General features: G+C 39.5%; 1 protein-coding gene across 8 annotated transcripts in view; it reads right to left on the bottom strand.

Moving 5' to 3' along the window:
- cep290 (centrosomal protein 290) overlaps nucleotides 1-19109 on the bottom strand; it is a 42348-nt gene that overhangs the window by 20366 nt on the left and 2873 nt on the right. For 4 of the 8 annotated variants that reach the window (XM_069527881.1, XM_069527886.1, XM_069527887.1 and 1 more), the window contains 29 exons: nucleotides 18997-19017; nucleotides 17523-17669; nucleotides 17080-17262; nucleotides 16837-16926; nucleotides 15960-16082; nucleotides 15237-15257; nucleotides 14957-15080; nucleotides 13897-14069; nucleotides 13420-13582; nucleotides 13194-13294; nucleotides 13025-13091; nucleotides 12477-12574; nucleotides 12199-12274; nucleotides 11929-12062; nucleotides 10333-10494; nucleotides 8908-9057; nucleotides 8696-8811; nucleotides 8457-8559; nucleotides 7741-7971; nucleotides 6809-6982; nucleotides 6607-6718; nucleotides 5840-6045; nucleotides 5322-5473; nucleotides 4670-4781; nucleotides 3884-4339; nucleotides 3320-3484; nucleotides 2953-3060; nucleotides 2604-2738; nucleotides 2252-2521 (listed from right to left, as the gene is read on the bottom strand). In XM_069527881.1, the coding sequence (XP_069383982.1) occupies nucleotides 2252-2521; nucleotides 2604-2738; nucleotides 2953-3060; nucleotides 3320-3484; nucleotides 3884-4339; nucleotides 4670-4781; nucleotides 5322-5473; nucleotides 5840-6045; nucleotides 6607-6718; nucleotides 6809-6982; nucleotides 7741-7971; nucleotides 8457-8559; nucleotides 8696-8811; nucleotides 8908-9057; nucleotides 10333-10494; nucleotides 11929-12062; nucleotides 12199-12274; nucleotides 12477-12574; nucleotides 13025-13091; nucleotides 13194-13294; nucleotides 13420-13582; nucleotides 13897-14069; nucleotides 14957-15080; nucleotides 15237-15257; nucleotides 15960-16082; nucleotides 16837-16926; nucleotides 17080-17262; nucleotides 17523-17669; nucleotides 18997-19017 (4173 nt within the window). The remainder of the gene's footprint in view (nucleotides 1-2251; nucleotides 2522-2603; nucleotides 2739-2952; nucleotides 3061-3319; nucleotides 3485-3883; nucleotides 4340-4669; nucleotides 4782-5321; nucleotides 5474-5839; nucleotides 6046-6606; nucleotides 6719-6808; nucleotides 6983-7740; nucleotides 7972-8456; nucleotides 8560-8695; nucleotides 8812-8907; nucleotides 9058-10332; nucleotides 10495-11928; nucleotides 12063-12198; nucleotides 12275-12476; nucleotides 12575-13024; nucleotides 13092-13193; nucleotides 13295-13419; nucleotides 13583-13896; nucleotides 14070-14956; nucleotides 15081-15236; nucleotides 15258-15959; nucleotides 16083-16836; nucleotides 16927-17079; nucleotides 17263-17522; nucleotides 17670-18996; nucleotides 19018-19109) is intronic. The other 4 variants (XM_069527883.1, XM_020078881.2, XM_069527882.1 and 1 more) reach the window with 3 other exon arrangements.

Raw genomic sequence — 19109 nt, 5'->3', positions numbered from 1 at the left:
GGAAGGTGGAGTCACCAGCACCTGGAGCACATCCTCAGCTGCTGTTAGAAAGCCCTGGGCAAGGGGGGCTACTGCTGGCGCCACGACCAAGTCCTGAAGTCCATAGTGGACACCATCTGCAGTGGGATTAGCCACTGCAAAAGCCTCTGCCCAGTTAAGAAGAACATCACTTTCGTCAGGGCTGGGGAGAAGCCAACAGCAGCTGCTAGGACGACCAACTCCTCGGGCCTTCTAGCAACGGCACAAGACTGGGAGTTGAAAGGTGAACTGGGGAAGCAACTGAAGTTCCCAGAAGCCGTTGCCACAATAGTGTTAAGGCCAGACATGGTGCTGATCTCAGAAGCCTCCAAGCAGGTTATGCTCCTAGAACTCACAGTTCCCTGGGAGGATCGTATCGAGGAGGCCGATGAGAGGAAGAGGGAAAAGTACTGAATTAGTTGAAGAATGCCGAAACAACGGGTGGTGAGCGAGGTGCGAGCCCATTGGGGTGGGATGAAGAGGGTTCGCACACCAGTCTCTCTGCAGGGCCTACAACATGCTGGGCATCACAGGAGCCAGTAGGCGAAGGGCCATCAAGGTGGCCACTGAGGCAGCAGAAGCTGCATCAAGGTGGCTGTGGATCAGGAGAGGAGAGCCTTGGATAGGGTAGCACTACCTGGACACAAGCAGGGGCTTGATCAGCCTCGGTTGGGTGGCTTGGGTGAGAGTGTCTGATTGTTGAAAGACCCAAAACACCCAATGACCCCAGGTAACATCACTGACGATGTGTCCAGGTGCATCACAAGGTGATGTATTTCACAAACACTCCTGAGCATAAGCAAAATGTTTCACATCTATTCATTTATTTCAACTGAAGACTGGTTTACTTTGACTACTTCAGTCACTTTGTAAGTCTTCTCTAATTTCTCTTCTCTTAAATGTAGCTTTTTTATTCCAGGGAACAAAATAAAAGTGTGTGACATAGCCACTATTTTCTCCTGTAGTTTCATTTGCTTTTAATGTCAATGGCAGTAACATTTAACGTGGGGTTTATTTACTATTGACCAAAGGACCTTGGATTTCCTGGGATTAACACCACAGTGCCAACACGTTTGTGGAAATAGACTGTACTTTGTTATTAGGTGCATTAACTGGATTACTTGAGAAGTCTATAAGAAAACTGTCTGTAATTTCAAGTGCAGTGGCCGGGGTCCTAACTAAAACAAAGAGAACGGATCTTACCCTGCGGCTTAAGACATTGCAGTGGCTACCTGGTCTTTTTAGAGCTGATTTTAAAGCTCTTTAACAAGTTTCCTTTAGTTTACTGCTTAGTCTATAAAACTCTAAATGGCCTTGCTCCTCCATACATCAGAGATTTTCTTTCATTTTATGTCCAAGCCAAATCACTAAGATCCTCCACAGCTTTCTTTTAAATGTTCCTCATGTGTCACATAAAAGTACAGCTGAGGTCGCCTTCTGTTCTTTAGTCCTTACTCTGCAGCGCATGTTATCGCTGGGATTTCAAAAGAGAAATTAAAGACCAATTTCTTTAATTTGGCTTTTGATTTAGAATATTGTTAAATCTTTTGCTTTAGTTCTTATCTAATAATCATTTCCATTTCATTCCATTTCATGCTGCATGTTTGTACTTAAATAAAGATGAGTTGAGTCACAATTTTTATTCATTCTACTTCAATTTTGTTAAGTTTAACATCTACTCCTCTTCTAATACCTATCTACTACTTAAGTACTTTTAACTAAATTCTATGAAAATAAAGATTAAACTTGTGGTTCCCCTTAGAAAAATCTGTGAAAAAAAACTCAGTGACCTCAAAAGTGGTCACTGAGTTTTTTTTTCACTCTTAACATCTCACATGGTTTTATTTAAATCAATTTTACAAGGCTTAAAGAGGTACATGTTGTAAAGGAAATAAATGCAGTACATGATCTATACTGCTTATCCTTTGCAGGGGACACACAGAGCCAATCCAAACTGAAGATTGCGGGGGTATTCCCTGGACAGGTTGCATGTGTTTGCCGTACTGACATAAATTGACACTCACATTCACACCTACAAGAAATTAACCTGAGCTGTATTTCTCTGGACTGCAGGAGGAAGTCGGAGTATCTTCATGCGGTGAAGTGACAGTGTTGATCACTGCAACACCTTGCAGCCACTTTAAACACCACACACCAGTTACACCAGTAACATAGGGGATATGTTGCATTAAGAATCGCTGCAAACCCAGCACTTCTACTTGCATTACTGTACCTCTCTGGCTTGAGCCATCTGGTTCTGGTATTTCTTTAATACATCCTCCTTCTTGTCAAGTCGACCCTGGAGGTCTTTGATGGCCTGCTGAGCCAGCTTGAGGGCAGGCTGACAGTCCGACTGGCCCTCCTCATGCTTGGCGAGGTCAGCAAGCAGGCGTTCTCTGTTGGCAGCAGCTGGGAGCCGAAGACGCAACTCATTGATGACTTTATCCCTGGACATAATGTTCTGTTCTGCCTTCCACAGAGCCGCTGCTTTCTCTTTCAACTTCTGCATGTGAAGGATAATTCAAACAATATATGATGTGCTTGATTTGGAAGGAACACTTACGAGGAGGGATGGAATACTATACCTCATCCAAACTTTTGCAGGTGGCCTGTGTGTCCAAGATGGTGCGGACATGCTCTCTGATTTTACCCAGAGCAAACTCTAACTGATGAGCAAGAGGTAGACTGGGATCTGGTAGGGAGCCGGTACCTTCATCAAACTGCAAACAACCAAAACAAATGTCATTATTATTATATTATTATTATTAACGTATTATTATACGTTATTTATCATTTGAACAAATCTAAGCTTCATGATTGAATTTAAAAACTGAGAAAGAGCTGGAAAACCAGTCCATCTCTGAATAATCATGTATTGTATTTGCCATTATTTTTGACCTATTTCTTTGTCAACCAGTGCAAACAGTAGATTACCTTTTTCACACTGCTCACAATTTCATCTTGGTGTTTCTCAAACTGATCCACTTGGCGCTCCAGCTCCACTTCTCGCTGATCCCATGTGAGCTGCTGTTCTTCTTGAAGCTTGAGATGAAAAAGAGTTTTCTACTTTACCCTGACATCTGCCTCGTATACAGTATTACTACTGATATACATATGTACTGGAATGCTCCCTAAGTGTGTTTTCCATGGCAACACTTTGTAATTGAGTCATGCCACAATCATCCAACTGCAAAACCCTGATTACAACTCATTATGAAAACAATAATAGACAGATTTGTCTATAAATTTAAATTTGCAAGGGCGTGACAGGCATGAAAGTCACAGTTGTTTTTCCTCTCACCGTGTTTTGCTGCACAATATCCTCTTCCAGAGACCGGACTGTTCGCTCCTGCTGCTCCACAAGGTTCTTCAGGTACCTTATCTCCTCCTTCTGGACCATCAGTTCTCTACCTTTGCGCAGCTCCTGTAGACGAGCTTCTTCCATCTTCTTGTGCCATTCAGTTATCTGTTTGAATTAAGTTGTGGGTAAGAAGTCCCAAAAAAACATGACCACCAGTTTATTATTCTTTCAATTTCAGGTAATTGTAGCACTATGCAATAACATAATTTGTTAGTATTAATTTTTGTAAATGGTCTGTATTTATATAGCGCTTTTCTAGTCTTGATGACCACTCAATGCTCTTTACAGTAGTTTTTTTTTGCTGTTCACCCATTCACACACACATTTTTACAGTACATTGCATCTATGGACAGCCCTTTTTTCTATGAGGGTCAATTTGGGGTTCAGCATCTTGCCCAAGAACACTTCGGCATACAGATGGGGAAGATTGGGATCGAACCGCTGACCTTCTGGTTAGAGGACGACAGCTTTGGGTCTACACATACAACATTTTTCTAAACTGACCTTCTGGGCTCCTTTCACATCCTTCAGTGTTGAGATGAGCTCCTCCAGCCCTCGCATCCTCAGTTCCAGCTCCTCAGCCCTGCCCTCTGCTCTTCTCCTCTCCTTCTCCGCCTTCCTCTTTTCCTCCTGGGCTTTCGCTCTGTCCTCTTGGAGGTTCATCATGGTCACAGAGAACTTTTCCTGCTGGGGGAGCGGCAGCGCTCCGGCAAACTGCCTCCGTAGTGATTGGATGGTCTGTCGCAGGTGCTTGGAGCGATTTCTGCCCTCCTGGCGGGCGAGGAACAGAGTGCGCTCACTGGCATCCAGCCGCTGTTCAGCACGCAGCTTGTAGGCCTCCAACTTGTGAATGTGAGAGGTGGTAGCCTCCAGTTTGGCAAAGGCAGCTGACTCACTCAGCTGCAGAGCCACAATGTGCTGGTGAAGCTTTGCAATGAGGGCTTTCTCATCTGACTGTGACTGAGGGACAGAGACAACACACAAGACACAGACAAAGGTTTGCACACAACTCACAAATACTAATATATAATAGTATATACAGTTTTACTACACAAACAGGTTTCTGTGTGTTTTGATTCCTTGAGTCAAAAAATTCACCTCTCCAATACTGAGAGTCATACTTATTATATTACATTATTGAATTCTCAGACATTCTCAAGTACCTAAAAGTCAAAAAAATGGATTAGAGATTTTACATCAACTTAATACAAGCTGCTGACTTGAAAGTCGCTTTACAAGTACTCAACAGAATAAAAACATGATAAGATACCCAGGTTCAATAAAGTTTACCTGGTAGTCCATTATTTGTCTCCTCAGAACTTCTACCTCCCTTTGATTGGACTGTTGTCTGGCTTGTAGAGCAGACGCCTGCATCACAGCCACATCAGACACCTCTTGAAGCCTGTGCAAAAAAAGAGAAAAAAACAAAACACACATATTACATACGCACACAACACTTACAGGAGTGCAAGACAAATACCACAGCTTACAACCATAACATAAACTAAAATAAGAAGAATTAAATTCTCTTTATTACCTATGGAGATTTCTTTGAAACATTTTGTGGACCATATTCAAGTTTTTGTTTTCAGTTCCAAATGTTGGAGATATTCCCCAAGTAGTGACCTACTTTAGGTAAAATAATATATCCATACACATGCATGCACGCACACATTAACCTTAACACAGGGTAATGACATATGTGAGATCAAGTGGTCACACGAGACACATTGGAAATATTGTCCTGCTGGACCAGGACAAGCTTATCTTTCACATCCTGTTTTGTTAACACAGCTATTCTTCATTCCACTGCTATTACCTTACAAAACCTCTATGATGATATCATTTACATGTAAATATTTCTTTATGATACGACTGGGACTTAGGTCTCATGAGAGGAACAGAAATGATTTATCTCAGGCTTGCAGATTGTCAAACTTACTTAGAAACCTCGATGCGGAGCTCAGCCCCGGCCTTCTCCAACTCTGTGATTCGGGCTCTATCAGCATTGCTCACAGCTTTACTGATGCTGTCTGCCAGCTTATCTCTCAGTTCCCGCTCGTTCCTTTGGGCGTCTACGTTCATGCGGGTCAACTGAGGAAAAAATCATTATTATTACTGCTTGATAAGATTCTTTGAATTATGACTTTTTGGAAAGATTGTCCGTAACAAGTAAGAATTTGGCACAGACTTCTCTAATCTTGTAGCAGAGTAGTGTTGTTGTTTTTGGAAGTCATGAACCAAAACAGAGAAATTATGAAACAAATCTTTCCCATCACACTCTCTATCCCATACAAAATGACTATTCATTTGTACAAACCAAAACAAATGATCTTCTTTATCAGAAGACCGTGTTTGTGGCCTTTTACATCAAGCACAATATATTGAAAAAACAATCACATTGACTCCCTCTGTGTGTGAGAGAAAAAGTGATCAGTCTTCTTTCTTGAATCCCCTTACCTCTGCAAACTTGGACTCCAGCTCTACGTTGCGCTCTTCTACTTGTCTGAGGGAACTCCTCACGTGTTCATACATTTTGTGGGCATGCTCCGCTCTCTGCCTCTCGTTCAGCTCCTTCATTTCAAGAGTGGTGATTCGTCTGGCAGCAGATACCATTTCATTGTTGGCCAATGCCTTGTTTGCCTTATCCATAACATTTTCACCTCCTGATATTAAGTAGAAAACACAATTTGAGATGTCATGGCTAGGAATAGCTAAATAATTATTATATTGCATCAAAAACATTAAGACCTATTGTTAGTCCAAATTAAACGCAGCCCATGCTGACAAGATTTTGTAGGAGTTCTGATCGACATTAGTTTTGTATATGAAAATATTTTACTGACTATACCTTTTTAAAGACAGAAATATTTAAACTTTTTCCTGTATGTTGATAAAAAAAATGGCCAGAACATCATTTTGTAAAAGACTACACATTTCCTGTAAAGCCCACAGGAAAGGAATGGTGAATGCAAAGCCAAAATCACAGGTCAAAGTTCACCAAAGTTAAACTATCGTAGCCATGCTGCAGATTTGTTGCGATATAGCAAGAACATGTGACATTCGCCTCTTCGCTCAAACATTACACACAGCGCATGTGTCAGTGCTCTAATGCTGTGTTGATTTTCACTAAACGACATCTACAAAAAACAAAAAACACAAAATAAAGACATTCCATTCAATGAAAATGGCTGAACTTAATATTATGACCACTATCCCTCTTTTACCAGTTGAACTGATGTTCTCCCATGCTTGCTCTAACGTATTCATTTTCTCCTTTGTGATCTCCAGCTCTTTATTCATGGCAGAGATTTGCTCCCGCAGAGACTCATTCTCACTCTGAGGCAGGAAAAAAAAAGAGAAATATCTTTACTATTATTCACTATTACTATGTGTATTGAAGATGTAATAACTGCCAAGTTTTAATACCTCCAAATGTTCGAGATTGGTGGTTCTCTGTATGAGGCAGCTGTCCCTCTGCAGCATGTCTCTGTACTTGACTGTGAGCTCTGTGTACTGTTTGTTAGCCTTCTCCAGGTCTGATGAGGGCACGCTATCATCCAAGGCCTTCTGCAGTGCTGCTATCTGATATGCAGCCATTTCCTTTGGACAAAACAAGGAGCAGTGTATGCTGTTAATAATGGCTGATGCCAAAAGCAACCTCTGCTTGTGAAAGAGAGTTACTTTCACATTGTGGACAAGATTTTCAGCAGCCCAGCTAATATGGATATTGGGGGCAGACGCCGATGTCAGTATTAGGGAGTGAAAAATGTTAAATTCCAATATATCAGCAAATATATTTAAAAAAAATATTCCTAAGATGTCTTACTCAAACACTTTCATAGAAATGTAATTGAGGCTTGACATTTTACAGTTTAACCATGAACTTAAATAATGATAAATCAAAAAGAAATACAACAAAACATTTATAACGTGAATTAAGAAAATAACTTTGTGTATGTAAAATGTAAACATAAATGCTAATCTTTTCTGCATGGTGTATTCTGTAAGATAAAAGGTTTCATATTGGGAAACATAAATACAAATATGTCTGTGGAAGGTTCATATCAGCTGATGTTATCTGTTAATCGATTTATCGATCAGGCTCTAACCGAAATGCTCTCTGCTTAACTTGACCCTAAATTAGAGTCTAAATTTTCCAAATCTCTAAAACTAAGGTGGTGACTAAAAGTTTATCGTGACCATTAGTAGTGAATAACCCCATTTCTATATAACAGAAGTCCTTCACATTTTAATATCCAGTATGAAAATAAGGTAAAGGCTAGGACTGTGATAAATGCAGGTTTTTTCACTGGCTTTTTATGCATCTTTTGCACCTGTTTTTTCTTGATTCTTCGTACCTTGTATCTCTGCAGGTAGCCTATCCTCTGAGTGACAGAAACCTGCATGTGGATGCTGTCGTCCCGTAGCTTGTTGTTCTCCTTACGGATGTGCTGTTCCTGCTCCAGCAGGGTGGTGTAGCGCCGAGTCAGTTTCTTCTCATTCACCTTCAGCAATGTCAACTTTCGCAACGCTTCGCTCAACTGTCTCCGGACTTCCTCTGGATCCTTTTGAAGCGTGTCTAACAGCTCCTGATGGGTGAAATAGATACATGCTCCAATAAAACAGTTTGATCCACCATGAAATTCCCAGGGGGGACTTAACACGAGGTAAGATGAGCAAAGTGAGGCACAGCAGTATATCTGTCACTGCTTTTACAAAGGCTTTAAAAGGGCATGTGTAGACACCAAAGGTCAAAAAGGCATTACATTCTTCTTGTAAGCTAATCTGTGCCATCCTAGATTCTCATATTTTGTCATACTTTTAACTGGAAGACAAAGTCACTGGTTTGTTCTGCTTTTAAGTTTTTCATCTTCAGCAAGTTAGAAGAAAAACGGACACACAACAACATGGACATAATAGATTGGGAGAAATTTATCTGTAATACATTCAGTTCCATATTGCAGTTTTTCAAGTGTTTTCATCTGTGTGTGTGTGTATGACACACTGTAGAGCGCTTCATGTGTAAGAGCCACATACATGCAGTGCATCTTGCAGCCTTTAAGTACTGACTTACGTTGAACTCTTGGATTTTAACAGCCTCCACCTGTTTCTGTTCCTCTAGTTTGTCTTTCACATCTTCAAATGTCTGTTTCTCCTTCTGCCACTCAGCCTTTTCACTGAGAGAAAAAAAACACACAATAAAAACATTGATAAAAAGGCAGCACAGCCGCCCGGCCTCTAATAAAAAGACCATTTTAAATGTCTAGGCCACAAACCTCATTAACTTTCTGAGAAACTTTCTTGTTAACCCACCTCAGGTATTCTTTATAGAGGAGTCCCTGTTGGTGGCTGATAACAGCAAACTTCTCTTTGTATTCCTCCAATGTTGCTCCAAGTTTCTTGCTTTGTTCCTCCTTGTTTTTGAGCTCCTGATTCATTGAAATATTGTTATTTAATTTAAGAGATATAGTTGATTTATATTTTAGGTATTTTCGTGCAGGTCTTCAGAAGATGGCGACACTGACCTGAAGAAGTCGAACAACATACTCATTTAAGGAACTGATGACCTCAGTGCTACTGGGCCCCAGGCCCTCAGGGAGGGTCAGAGGTCGGAGAACTACTCCACTGCATCCTGACTTCCTAAGCAGCTCCAATTCACCTTCTAGTTGTTTCACCTGAGAAGCACAGATTATTATTCCAATGGTACCAATTTCTGTAATTTGTGCAGAAAAGCATTATTACATAATACGTTTCAGAATAAGTTCAAACAATAAAACAGCATTACTGCTAAGCATGAGTCATTGTCATCCTTAACAGACAAAGACAAAGAGTGTTGTAGGCATCAGGTGGTTGTCATAAAAATGCGAGTGCCATTCAATAAATTTATGTGAAACATAAACCACTGGAGCCAAGCAAACTAATAAACAGAGAAATGATGTAAAATGTGATGTAAAACAGTATCCAAGAGCAAGCAAGGAGATGGGGGGGCAGAGAAAACACACACAAAAGACGCAAAGTAGTATAACAGAATAAGAATTTCAAGATGAACTTTATAGCTGCCTAAAGGAAAAGCCTTTGATACATGACAAGGTTTTCAGATTCTAAGAAAAGAGATCCAACAAATATTTTGCCGACTGTGCTCTGGATCAATAAATGCTCCTCAGTTGCGTTGCACTGAAACTGAATGCAAGATGAAAAGTTTGTTTACCCCATTTCTACTGTTATATGAAACAGAAGCAACACATGTAAAACACAGAGAACACTGACTCTCAAAAGAAATGTTCCAGCTCTGCTAATTGCTCTCAGAGACTGTACACCGTCTCTATCAATCTTCATTATGTAAATTGGAAAATTGTGCTCGGTTAACTACTTTCATATGAAATATCAATGCTTTGGATTTGGAAAAGAGAGTTGCGACACACAGCTGAAAGCATTTGAAGTTGGCCTTGAATAAATAGCATTCAATGGCGGCTTGACTTTGAAAAACCTGTCAAATTATATTTATGTATGTGGCAAGAGAAACTTAAGCCATCGCCACAATTCACGCATGTGAATCAAGCACCCTACAGAGCAGCATCAAGGCTATGTTTGGTGTCAACTAACGATAGTATTTGAAAGCCTCAACTTTGTTTGTGCCTGTTATGAAATGAAAAGCATCAGAGGGGCAATGCATATCCAGGCCCTGTGCGTATTATACATGAGCTAATAAATCGACACTTAATACACATGTAGAAACAGAGAATGCAAGAGCATATTCTTTGTGTGAATTAATAATTTTGTAATACTCTGACTATATGGGTGCTTGAATAAATAAATGTTTAAAAAAGAAATTTGCTACTGTGTATAACTTCATTCAAATAAATAACAATAAGGGATCCATTTTTTTTCCCAATTGAGCACCTGCCCCCCTCCCCCTAAAATGTCTGTGTGTGGCCTTGGTCTGAATGTACCTTTTCTTTTGAACTGGCAAGCTGACCAAAGCTGCTTGTTGCCTCCTGCCGGGCCAATTTCAGTTCCTGCCTCAGTTCTTCATTTCTTCCTAAGAGCTGATGTATTTGGGGCTTGAGGTGCAGGGCTGATTCAGACTGCCCACTCATGTTGACATCTATTGCCTGTGGAAGAAGATGACAGTTGCATCTCAATTGAAACATAAATATTTGGATGATAAATAGGCCCAGTTTATAGAAAGTGTTTGCGTCACAGCTCCTTAATATCGCTTACTGCTTAGATTTGTACATAAGACAAACACATTTTGCTCAAAATCACTGACACCAAATATCACATTAATATCACTTGTTGTGATTGTAAGTGGGTATTTCTTGCTGCTTCCTCTGGTGCTGTGCCCAGGAGAGTGAAATAAAAGTCAAAAAAATCTCTTGCACTTTCTCAAATCTTACTCACTATTGGATTATCTCATGTTGGACAACAGTGCACCAAGATCCACCAAAAGTCAGACAGCTCTCAGTTTTTTTCTGCCTTACCAAATGTGTTGTTTAGTTGCTATGTGACCAGCACTCTGCCTCATTAGCTGGCAAAGAAGCATTGAAATGCCTGGGAGGGGAGTATGCCCATTGTTTTCAACGCAGCAAATCTAACTGTAAAAGCACTGTACAAGGTGCAAATTGACACAGTGGAAAACACATAACTGAGTATATACACTACTTGTGCTACTGTGAAAGTCATTATGAGCAGGTAGAAGAACCTGTAGAAGACAGAATGTAGCATGTGTTTAGTGTCACGGTTGAATATATAAACACATACCGAACAACCAAAATGCTGTTGTGAAGTGAAAACATACCTACTGACGCTGAACAAGCTGAATAAATAATGGTATATCTACATTGTTATTTAATAAAAAAGAAATATTACCATGCAATGTGATATTTTCACTAGTGTGTAATCATCTAAATTGTACCAATTGTTGTTTTCTTTCCCTAGAATGGGCCCTTTATATTTTAATAGTTGTATTTACATAAGAAGCTGGTACTCTCTATGGAAGCCGCCTTTTTTTACAGTATTCCAAACTGGACAAACTAAACACCTTTTGATTTTTTATGAAAAATGAAGGCTACCACAGGTTCTCTCTCATGTTTGGAAGGGTAGGGTGAGTTGAGGGGTGTTCAGCTGCAACATGCAACTTCACCACTAGATGTCACTAAATTCTACACACTTGAAACTTTAACCTTTAAATGCTTAAGTCAAAGTGAAAATCAGATAATAGTCACCCACTGACTTTGTGCTAAGAAGCTGAAGTCCCAGCTCTCTCTTTGGTTATACAAGGACTGCATGGCTCGTGGAAGCGACCCATTTACCCTATACCCCTGCAGTAACCCCCACAGACTTCTCCAAGTCCACAAAATATGTAGACTGGATGGTCAAACTCCCATGACCTCCTCAGCACTCCCACAAAGCTAAAAAGATGGTCCACTGTTCAACAACCAGGATGGCATTGATCCTCCTCAATTCAACACAACTGCCTGATAACAACTGGAGGCCCTTTGGATTTGTGAACTTTGGGTCAGATGTGTTGCATGGGACATACTTACATTAGCCAACCTTTTCAGATTGGCAATATCGATGGCACCATCTGATGGAGCTTCCTCTTGATTAATCCTCATGGCTTGGAGGACGTCTTTCAGCACAGCCTCCAGATCTTGTTTCACTTTTGACAGTTCTTCCACTATAAGTTCATACATGAAGGAACAATATCAGCCAGGGTAATGTTATAACACAGACACAGTCAAATGGCTCATTGCACTGACTTAACTTTTAAAATGACCTTTTGAACTTTAGATGCATAGCAGGCCTGTACTTACATTTGACTTGAAACTGAGACTTGTTGAGTCCCAGCTCTCGCTCCTTTTTGCTCAGTTCTTTTTCTAGGTACTCATTCTGCAAAAACAAGTGAAATCATTAAAAAAGTTCTGTTTTATTTACATATAAACGGTTGTTCAGTATATCCATGATCACTATATCAGGTTTCCACTATATAAATAAAACTAAAAGGGTAAAAGAATTCTCAATGTAATGTTCTTTCAAGTCATGGAGCCACGACTATGCATGTGGGTGTGTGTGTGTGGGGTCAGGAGCTTACCTTCCGTCTGATCTCTTCATCTGTGTGGGAGCTGCTTTGCGGTGCAGTTCTGCTGGGCCTGATGTCTTCCTCCAGAAGTGACTTTGACAGTGTGATCCCTGCAGAAACAAGGCATTGTGACTAACATATTAGAAGCAGGAAAATATTAATAATAATAATTAATAATTAATAATATGAACTAATATTATGTCTTTTAAACCCTTCTAAAACACCTAGAAGGGCACTCAGCAAGCACATACCGAAGGGAAGACCCAAGGTTCCCCATATGAAACCAGATTTAAATTCACTAGATCTAGATTTTATTTATATCTGTATAAAATTGCCAGATTCTTTTCATCTAGGTGTAGGAATTATTCTTGGAGAAATCAAAGAATGTTGAAAAATGCTAATCTTGCAATGATGACAAAATTGATTAAGTGATATCTCAAAATACTCTCAAACAAAACTATTGATATTAAAAATCTTCATCTCCCTTTAAGTAAATGTTTTAGGCTAAAATTAAGGCAAAACAATGTTTTTGTTATTTTGTTCCATGATTTGTGCATCACCTCCTTCCTTCACCATGCATCTAATTTGTTTCTTTAGTTCCAGTCTTTCCTCTTCAAGTCGTTCAATCTAGAGGTAAAAAAAAAAAAAAACATTAAGCAGTGACGAGAGGATCTAAGAAAAAAAATGTGGTTTCACAAACTGGTTCTAAACACTGTAATTCCACTTTACCTCTTTGGTTAGGACTTGGTTTTCCACTTTGTACTGACGTTGCCTGATATCTTTGGCTCGCCTGAATTCTGTCAGATCCACTTCCTGCATTGGTCCCAGACCTTTAGAGTTATGAAAAAGACACAAATAAACTAATTAACTATTTATTTCACTGACCTAGATCAATCAGTGTTGTATAAATAGATAGAATGTTAGGAACAGAAATAAAAAGAAACAAAAATCTCACCGAGTCTTTCTCTGAGGTCCTCATTTTCATCAATGAGGTCATTGATTCTCATTTCAAGCTGGTTGATCTCTTTGGTCATGGCCTCTGCATCACAATCTCTCACTCTAATTTGATTCTTACACTCTTTGATCTCCGCAATGGCAGACTCCAGGCCATAAGTGCCCTGTAATACAGATATGGCGCTGTGGTTACTCTTCCTTCAAAAAGCATGCTTGGCCTCACTTCCTTTATTTCCTTGTTTAATGACTCATACACTTTTTTGGACATGGTGAAAGACAAACACTTAGCTTGTAGACCCAAAAAGCATGTTGATCACACCATGGTCACATAGTGATTTCAATGTTAAGAGTGTGTATGGACAAGGGGAAAAAACCCATAAACTTTGCCTCTGGGAAGTTAAGTATTAAGTAATTTGATTTGGATTAAAACAATCTTTGATGTAAGCTAAGGGGAAGGGTAGGGTATCAATAGACTTACAGACTCATACTGGCTCAAGCGGTTTGTGGCCTCAATGAGTGCTTTGTCTTTTTCCTCAGCATGATCTTCTGCCAGCTTTACGGCCAGCTCTGCTTCCACTGCTCTGGTGTCTGCTGCTTCAAGTTTAGACTTTAGCTCTTCCAACTTCCTCTGCTGTGTGGTTGAGGGTAAGCCTGGAAAAATAAAAATAAATGATTCCTTTAACCGCGGACAACAGTGACCATCTGGTGATGGCACAGTATTTTCCAATTCCTCTGATTTACCTCATAACAAGCACAGGCAACGTTACAGACTCAGGCAAGCTATAGTGCTGTAAACAGCTGCCTGCTTCAAGTGAAAACTATGCCAATGAGCAGTGACACTGAACCAGACAGTGAAGTTGTGGGGCTGTAAAACCAAAACCATGAACTGAAATATGCTAAAATGCTCAGTGGAGGTCAGGCAAAATGCAAAGTTGGCCGTGTCACATGTCACTAGGAGTTATCCCTTCCACATCAGTCATTTCAGCTTGTTAATAGAAAAACACAAATTTCTGCAGAGGACAGAACCACAATAAGTACTCAACCCTAGGTCTTTCACTAACTAGGATGTCAGCAGTTCGAACCCAGTCTCCTCCTATTCCGCGTGGGCAAGACACTAGGCCCCAAATTGCTCCTTTGTGCTGGCAGTGTATAAATGATGTGTGATAGAGAATGTGCTGTACATAAATGCACTATAAGAACGTATGTGTGAATGGGTAAAAAAAATGAATGATCATGAATACTAAACAAGCACTACATACATACAAACCATTTATCTGTCTAGTTCAAAGTTTTCTCTGTGCGACATACTTACAAACTACTGGAGTTGTTTTTAGTTTCATTAATTTAATCAGGGGCAGAAAATTAAATCAACAGGAGTTAAATTCTTAGACGTTTAATTCTCTCTACGAAAATATTGAGAAAAGACAATCAGAAGACAAATAATGAGTGTTATCATCATTTCAGACAGAACACCGACTGACCTCACTACAGTTGTTTTTGGTTTTTTGGGCTGGAATATTAAGCAGGACTCCACTCACCTCTGTCTCTCTTTGTGGACGTCTTCAGCTCTTCAATGAGGAGGGTGTGCTTCTCCATGTCCCCTGTGTACTGCTCCACCTGCTCACTCAGCATCTTGATTTGGTTATCTCGCTCTTGAACAGCCTTTAGGGCAACATTTTAAAATCATGAGACTTTATATGTGAGACTAAGCATGGCTGTGGCACACTGAATTATTGGCACTTTCATCATTAAGGACGTTTATGAAATGGAAAAAAGGGGGAGGCTTGAGATAAGAGGCACATGACAGATGAAACTTACAGCACAGAGTTCATATATGACCTGGCCCAGGGCAGCAGAAGGAAGGACAGGTTCATAAAATATAACAAGGCACAAAGAGAAATCAGAGAGTAGGAAAAAATGACAGAGAGCTGGAAGAACATGAAATTACAATTACCACAAAGTCAGTATTTTCTTTTTCCAAAGGATACCCATAAAGACATTTGCACAGTGACTTTCCACATTGTGATTAGGATATATGGACCATACATATTTCCATATGTATGGTTTAGAAGAATTTTATCTGGAGCACGCCGTTGTAGTTAAAGCTTTTTGAAATTCAGTATTTCCCAAGATGGCACATATGATACTGCTTTACCGAAAATAATTAAAATTATTAAGCACTCTCATGTCATGCAGCTTTTCTTTTTATGTTCAACTGTGACATTAAAACCACTTCCTGTGATGATGCCAAGAATTAAGTCAAATAATTCATTTTTTTTATCCAGATCCATGGTTGGTATGTTCTATGTCAATGTCCAACTACAGCTGGTTCAAGCACTTCAAGGTTATCAGGTATCAAATGTACAATCAATGTATATACACTCTATACACACGGCTTCATCTTTATCTATCTATCTTTATTAAAAAAATAAATATACATATACACATATATATACAGATATATATATGTATTTACTTATGTAGGCAGAAAGAAAGGGGAGAGAGGTAGAGAGAGAGGTAGAGAGAGAGATACAAACAGACCTGCTGCAGGGCTATAATGTTGCTTTTGTCCAAGTCCAGTTGGGCTGAACGCAGCTTTTCCCTGAGATCTCGGATCATCTGCTGGTACATGAGAATTTCATCATCCTTCCCAGAAAGCACCCTCTGTGTGAGAAAGGGATTGTGTCAGCAGTATTGAAGGTCAACAAAATAGCCAAACTCACTTGTGACAGTAAAAATGCGTAAAGACGTGCACACTTTAAGGAGTCAGGTTGTACCACCAATAGCACTCTGTTCACTTTTGTAAAAAGAGATATGTGTGAAGGTGACTTTTTAACTGATATTGCAACAGAAACATGCAGAGATGGAAAGGAACAAAGTGTCTTCTCCACTTTCTTAGGATCCAAAGTAGTATCTTTCTGGTTTAAACTGTGACAGCATTGACACAAGTGCAACCAGTGTTTTGCTTACTCTGAATCTGTATACACAATGTGTTGGCCTTAGGCGACTTCACTTACTAGGGAAAAAATATCACCCAGGCAAATTGTTAAGCTTCAGAAAATCCATTCCCAGACAGGAACTACATTAAGACCCTGATTTCATGTTGAAAGTCATAAAATGATGATTGAAAAGATATCTGGGTTCTCTAATGAGTTCCTGCCATCCTGCCATATAAATTTACTTAGCTCCTCTGTTATTACATGTGTGTTTTATGCACAGCTGGCTTAAAGATATTTTTTTCTCTCCACTGCCAAGGTTTTTGTGGTAGCTATTGTGTTTCTCTAAAATAGTTTAAGACAGTGCATTGAGATAATGTATGTTGGGATCTGGTGCTACATAAGCAAAAGTAAAATTGAATGAGAAAAACATAAAAGACGTGCCTTATTGGGTGCTACAGACATTTCTTAATGACACCTACCTTCCACTCTTCCACTTTGGCATTAACTGCAGCCATAATTGGGTCATCCTCTTGAGTCATGGCATGGATCTTATCTGTTAACTCCCTGACCTGTACATGAAACAAACAAAAAGATGGCATTCAATATTCCATATACAATGTCAAAACAACATTTTGTTATGACCAACTCACACACACACAAAGATTTAGGGTGGTCACCTAATACAGAAAACAAAAAAAGTAATCATTGAAAAGGGTCTTTACTTGAAGCTTTGCATGATCCCTCTCTTTCCTGAGCTGGTCAACGGTGGAGTCAGTCTGCTGCACAACAATCTTCATCTTGTTGTACTCGTCTGTCATCGTCTCCATCTCCCTCACTGACTCTTCCAAGCTTTTCTGCATCTGCTCGTTCTGTGTCTTCAGATACAAGTTTTCATCCTCTACTCGCTAATGGACACAAAGAAAATAACTTGATTTGTAGATGCATACCTTTGCATGCTGTAAATCAGTCGCACAAAGAGCACATCATGACAACAGATACATATAAATAGACAAAAACTATTTCAATTATTGACTGAAAAATGACTGATCTTGCAGGTTTTTGGAACTGCACTGATTCTAGATTCCACAAAGACTCAAGCATAGCAATATTACAAGACCTGACTCGTCCACCAGTTGGTTTAGTAGAAAAGTAGATATCCATGTACCTGAAGGTCTTCTAAGCACTGGTAGAGCTGGCGATTGGCAGAGGTGAGCTTTCTCTGAGTCTCAGCACTCTCATCTCTGGAAGGGACAGGCTCTTTCTGCTCCAGCTCCCCACGATAGAAGTCCACATCCTGGTGGAGCTGATCATTCTGTGTGGTGGTAAAGTAAAGACTTGATTACTTTCAGAAAAGAAACTGGATCCAATGTCCCGTGGTCGTAAAGTAATCTAAACGTACTATGACATAGAGATTAGTGAGTTTTTTAAGAGAAAAATGCAACGAAATGCAAAATTTGAAATATCTTGGAGTTTTTGACCATTCATTTGACAAAACAAACAATTTTTTAAGATGCCATCTTAGCCTCTGGCAACTTGTCACAAGCCCTAAGTCTATCAATCATGGAAACAATGGCCAGACTGAAATATGATAGGAATAATAATTTGTTTCAGCTCTCATTATATTCAATCTATACAGTACAGTAGTGTGTACCTGCCCAAGGACGGCAGATAGTAATTACTGATAGCTAAATCAGGCCAGTGACCTTTGGATGAGAACAGTGAAATGTCTCACTTGTACAATATTTGTATTTTATAATAACCAAACCTTCAAATCTAATTTTACTTTACATTTAAAATGGACTCACCAACTATGAAATCTACTGTCACTGTAAACTTGGGCATGAGGAACTACACACAACTACAACTACATTCATGTTACTAATATATGCACACTGGTATAGAATTAAAAACGAGTCTACAGCATATAAATGTAACACAGACCTATTTGCTGCTTTTCTTATGTTCATACTAGGGATGTCACGATATGAAATTTTGGTGCCACGATTATTGTCAGAGGAAATATCACGGTTTCACGAAATTCTACAATATATTATTGACACTATAGAAGGGAAAAGACTCACAGCAAGCAATAGATAGCTAATAATATAGCTTATGAACAAAAATATGTATTATTATCATCAACTTTCTGAAGTTAGTTTTCATAGTGTAACCGTTTATCTATTTAAAAGCAATTTATGTAAGCTAATTTATTTAATTGCTTCATACTGGAAGGTTGGTCACTAAAATAGTTTTTCCTGTCATAAGCAGTGTATTTGTGTGGGAGTTTTATTTTGAAGGGTCAGCGACGGAAGTTGTTCTGGTATAGGCCGTTAAATCAGTGGCTCGCTCACGCAAAACGGGACTCGCGAGAGGCAGGACACCATAGTTAGATATCGTAGTTTTTACAATTCTTACAGTTATGAAATCATGACGTTATCAAACTGTGGTTATTGTAAAACCGGTTAATCCCGACATCCCTAGTTCACACCTACCTCTATGCTTTGAATGTAATCTTATCTCATCAGTCTCCTCTGGACACCTTACACTCTCTCTGACATTTTACAGAGTCCCATAACATTCTGTGGCTTGTGAATAACTGAAATCAAGTTTTGGTTAACAACACCACCTTTATTTCTTACCTTCTTCTTAAGCCTTTTTATCTACACCAATGAAATAGAAAGAGATGAGAAAAGGTGATGGATTTTAAGAAGGCATTCATGTAAACAAACGATGGTAAGTAAAGAATAGATAG

This window comes from Paralichthys olivaceus, chromosome 7, assembly GCF_024713975.1.
Source record: "Paralichthys olivaceus isolate ysfri-2021 chromosome 7, ASM2471397v2, whole genome shotgun sequence".
NCBI classification, from domain to species: Eukaryota; Metazoa; Chordata; class Actinopteri; order Pleuronectiformes; family Paralichthyidae; genus Paralichthys; species Paralichthys olivaceus.
This window is presented reverse-complemented; position numbering and strand designations above follow the sequence as displayed.